The sequence below is a fragment of the Sinocyclocheilus anshuiensis genome, unplaced genomic scaffold, assembly GCF_001515605.1.
Source record: "Sinocyclocheilus anshuiensis isolate Anshui unplaced genomic scaffold, SAMN03320099.WGS_v1.1 scaffold244, whole genome shotgun sequence".
Lineage (NCBI taxonomy): Eukaryota > Metazoa > Chordata > Actinopteri > Cypriniformes > Cyprinidae > Sinocyclocheilus > Sinocyclocheilus anshuiensis.
The window spans coordinates 246,484-251,516 of NW_015558588.1; the positions used below are offsets into that span (position 1 = coordinate 246,484).

Here is a 5,033-nt window from a genome sequence, read left to right on the forward strand (position 1 = left end):
TATTTTTTTTTTTAATGGGGCCAAATGCTGATGGACATCACAAAATTGAATTGGTTTAAATCAACACATCACACTGACTGAACTTCAACAGCTGCCAATGCATGAATTTTTCAATGCAACTCAGTGTGTGTGTTTTTTTTTTTGCCATCAAGTGGCGCTGTTACCAAACATCTCAGAAACCCTCAGAATAAGGGTTTCTGAATAATTTCAAATACGACAAAGCATTTAAAGATACAGCCAGACGTCCATTTCTTTCACCAACACGGTTGCCTTTAAAGGCCGTAACTCTGTAATGATTGTGAAAACCAACATTTTACTCTTTATGGAGTTCATCTGGGCCAAAAATCAGACAAAACGCAGTAACGATGTTTTTAAAATTCAAGATCGAGGCCAATCTTGACGAAGCGTGGTGTGTGAAGTAGATGCAGTAGATGTCAGATTTCAGTGCTTCTCACAGGAGCAGAAGGGACTGAAGTAAATATGTTTTTCATCTCTGCGAGGTCCTTCCTTCTGAGGCTCGAGGGAGTCATCAAACACACAGTCTGCGTTATTTCTCTGCCAACAGCTCACTGTTGCTGCACAAAATCACTTATGCTAATAATAGTAACGCCATCCACATTTATATATATATAGTTCTTGCAGTTATCATTTTAATTACATTTTGTCTTATTTTCAGGACAAAATACAACGATTACATATTTACTGAGCAACAGTTTGGAATAATTAAGATTTTATTAATGTTTTTGAAAAAAGTCTCTTCTGCTCACCAAGGCTGCATTTATTTGATTTTAAAAAACAGTAAAAAATTGTGAAATATTATTATAATTCAATATAACTGTTTTTTGTGTCAATATATTTTAAGCTGTAATTTATTTCTGTGATGCGCAGCTGAATTTTCAGCATCATTACTCCAGTCTTCAGTGTCACATGATCTTCAGAAATCATTCTAATATGCTGATTTGCTGCTCAAGAAACATTTCTGATTATTATCAATGTTGAAAACAGTCGTGCTGCACAATATTTTTGTGGAAACTGTGACACATTTAATTTTTCAGGATTCACAGATGAACAGAAAGTTCAGAAGAGCAGCATTTATTTGAAATAGAAATCTTTTGTAACATTATAAATGCCTTTAGTGTCACTTTTGATCAATTTAATGCATTATTACTGAATAAAAGTATAACTTTTTTACTGACCCCAAACTTTTGAAAAATAATGTATCGCAGTTACATTATTCACAAGATTCTCGAGCAGCAAATCAGCATATTAGAATGATTTCTGAAGATCATGTGACACTGAAGACTGGAGTAATGATGCTGAAAATTCAGCTTTGATCACAGAAATAAATTACAGTTTAACAGATATTCACATAGAAAACAGGTGTTTTACATTGTAAAAATATTTCACAATTTGTACTGTGTTTTTAATCAAATTAACGCAGCATTAGAGAGCAGAAGAGACTTCTTTCAACAACATTACAAAGTCATGACTGAAATAGTTCTGTTTAAGCTTTAATGCATGCTGAAAACCCGTCTGAAGCGGTGAACTGACCCATCAGGTAATCCAGACCCTCCAGCATCTTCTTCTCTCTGGAGAAGTCCAGCGTGAAGGCGTCAAACGCGTCGTTCAGGTTGATCTCTGGGATCAGGACCTGTGAGGACGCCGTCGCCATCGACACTCTGTAAGATTTCAATCATCACATGCACAAACTCATTTACTTCTCAGCTTCCACTACAATATACGTGACCCTGGAGCACAAAAGCAGTGTTAAGTCGCTGGGGTATATTTGTAGCAATAGCCAACAATACATTGTATGGGTCAAAATTATCAATTTTTCTTTTATGCCAAAAATCATTAGGATATTAAGTAAAGATCATGTTCCATGAAGATATTTTGTAAATGTCCTACCGTAAATATATCAAAACTTAATTTTTGATTAGTAATATGCATTGCTAAGAGCTTCATTTGGACAACTTTAACACTAGAACCGCCACGGGGTAAATTTTTCAAATGTACATAACAGATTTAAAATAAAACATTCAAGTCTCCCAGTCATTGACTTTTACTAAAATTATGTAATTTACAATCCAATGTTGTTAAAAATTATTTAGATAAAACCAGATCAAAAAACGGCATTTATACCTATAAGCGCCAGCAGGTCAAATTTACCCGCCTAGCTATAGACTATAATGCATGTATTTTCGTGCTGTCATTTTCTTGCCACTTATGTTTTAACATTGTACATTTCTAGGCAACGCCTTTCACTCACTGATTTAGCGGTTATCAGTTTCATAAATAAAGTCAAAATGACTAAAAAAAAGGCGATTTATGGAAGGTAGGTATTAGGGCTGTGCGATATGGACAAAAAAAACAATCGCGATTTCTTTGATCAATTTTGCGATTTTGATTTTAATCATGATTTTGACACACACAGACATGCTTTACAGTCATTAATGCATTCAGTGTGAATTTGAAACATATTTCTAAAAGAAAACCAATTAGAGCTTTTTCAAAAAGCTGTAACATGTCTCTAGAACAGACATAAGGCAAAATAATCACTAAGTAAAGGTGTAACAAAATGTCTCTAGAATAGACATATGGCAGAAAAAAGAGAAAAAAAAAGCTTGTGTCCAGGGATTTTTTTTTTGCCATGCATTGGTCATAGAGCTCTTTGTGGCGTTGAACTCAGATGTTGAACTAGATTTGTTTCGCCAAGTTCACACGTACTCCGTCTGCAGTGCGTATACAGTATGTGTATGCGGTGCAGAAGCAGCACAGACTCATTGTGCTTTCGCACAGGACGCGTTTGCAGTCCGCTCCTGATCCGCGGCTGTTTACCACAAACACAACATTTATCCATTATTTTGATTTCAAATCCAAACGTTGTTTCTGAAAATGCTTTTTCAGCATTGTGATTCTCTTTTATCACAGTACAGTAATACAAGCTTAATACAAGTAGCCTTGTTTATCTAAAAGTGCACTTTTCCTTGTTTTAAATCTAGCCAAATAGCCATGTGTTGACTGTGAAACAGTAGACTTTAATTATATGCATTTATGGTGTAATTACTAAATTTCCGTGTCAATCCATGTTAATTTTTACTGCGAATAATGCGCTGTCACTTTAATTCAGCGCGTGCATTCTAAGTGGTTCGCATAGCATACTGCGGGAGGTCGGGGGTGCGGAAAATCGTGCTATAAAGCGATTTAGAAATCGCGCAAGCTCAAATCGCGATTTTATGACGATTTCGATTAATCGCACAGCCGTAGTAGGTATTAGAAACACTAAATGCCATGAGTGATGGAGAGTCTGATGGTAAGTTATGCGTCCTGAGTCGGCTCAGTATCATATTTACATGTTTTAGCCTCACGTTACTCTAATTGGTCAAACTTTGGTTTAATTATTTAATTTTTGTCTTGCCATATCGTTTATTGTTCGCTATTGTGTTGCTATTCTAGTCTGGCTGTTTCCTGAAGAAGAAAAAAAATCCGATCTATATGATGTAATGAATAAAACTATTTTTTGATCACCCAAAGTTTAATGGTGTTGTTCTCTTATTCAAATTATAAATGACATACCTAAACAAATTAATGAATATTTAGGTGAAGCTGTGCGCTTGAATTGTCATCGCATCATCCTATATGCAGTGTGGTGAATTATTATTGCTCATTATTGTCTATAGGCTATTTTAGTAATTTAAATAGCATGGGTTATCTTAATATATTGATGACATTGCATTATAATATTACACCTCCCAAATACTTAGGCTACTACCTTTTAATTTCCGTTGTCAGTGTAGGCTTTTTTTTTTAGCTTAGGCTATATAGTTGATGACTAGACATAATCATTTCATGACTCTAGACACTTCTTTGTGAAGACAGTAGCATAATACAGTGAAATAATATGTTCTTTAGTAGGGCTGTGCGATATTGAAGAAAAAAGCGATATGCGATACCTTGTTAAAAAACGTGATATTCGATATGCGATACGATATCGCTTAAAGTGTGTAAAATCAATTTCAATTATATTTTAAAATATATAAAAATAAAAATGATATAACCAATTTCTTTCACATTCTTTCTTGGAAAAGAAAGAATCACTACAACTTCTGAAAGTGACCAGCAGTGTTTTAGCATTACTCAAAAAGTAATGTCACAAATCAGAAAATGCCATTTTAACATCAGTGTGAACATACAAACAAAAAAAATGAATGACACAAATTTTATATCATTGTGACTTTGCTTTCCACACACTTTAAGTACTTCTTCATATACCACAGCAAAAACTATAGTCTGAGAAAGTTCAAACATGATTAAAGGCAAGTGAACAGTCAGTAAAAAAAAAGAAAGAAAAAGAAAAAAAAAGAAATTTACAAGCATAGATAAAATAAACAGTAGTATTCAGGTACAGACATTTTATAATTAAGTGTAAAATAACACTGCATAGTATTAACTGTATGAATTAAATTTAGATTAATCTTTGTTAAAGCTGTTTTGTTGTTTGATTAACATTAGTGACATATTCATCAGCACGTATTTATAGGTTGCTGTCCCTTTAAATCCGACTGCACGGATCCAGTATAAAGATACACATCCGATTTCTTTCTTTCTCAGCTGTTTATATTCATTTAAAACGCTTCAGGTGTGAGTCAGACAGACAGCAAGACGAGACGGCAAAGAGTTGTTTTCTGCAACTCATCGCACTTAACTCGTTTTAACGTCAAGCAATTCTCTGCTATAAGCGTCGGACTAAAACGTTGACCTTTTGCAACGTTTTGATTTAAGCAGCCTATTATTAAATTGATTCAGATATCGAAACGCCCTTGCGATATGCATATTGCGATATTTCGATAATTTCGATATATCGTGCAGCCCTATTCTTTAGTCACATAAATACAGTTGTCATGTGCGTGGGTAAAATTTACCCGCTGGCGCTTTTAGGTATACAGCAACCTCTAGTGTTAAAGATGATTTTCTCAATATTCTGATTTTTTTGCACCCTCAGATTCCAGATTTTCAAATAGTTGTATCTCGAC

At 34.4% G+C, this 5,033-nt stretch overlaps 1 protein-coding gene across 1 annotated transcript in view; it reads right to left on the reverse strand.

Moving 5' to 3' along the window:
• Positions 1-5,033, reverse strand: part of LOC107679943 (E3 ubiquitin-protein ligase Midline-1-like) — a 48,655-nt gene that overhangs the window by 9,541 nt on the left and 34,081 nt on the right. Inside the window, exon 7 of the mRNA XM_016475673.1 lies at positions 1,552-1,679. Coding sequence (XP_016331159.1) covers positions 1,552-1,679 — 128 coding nt within the window. The remainder of the gene's footprint in view (positions 1-1,551; positions 1,680-5,033) is intronic.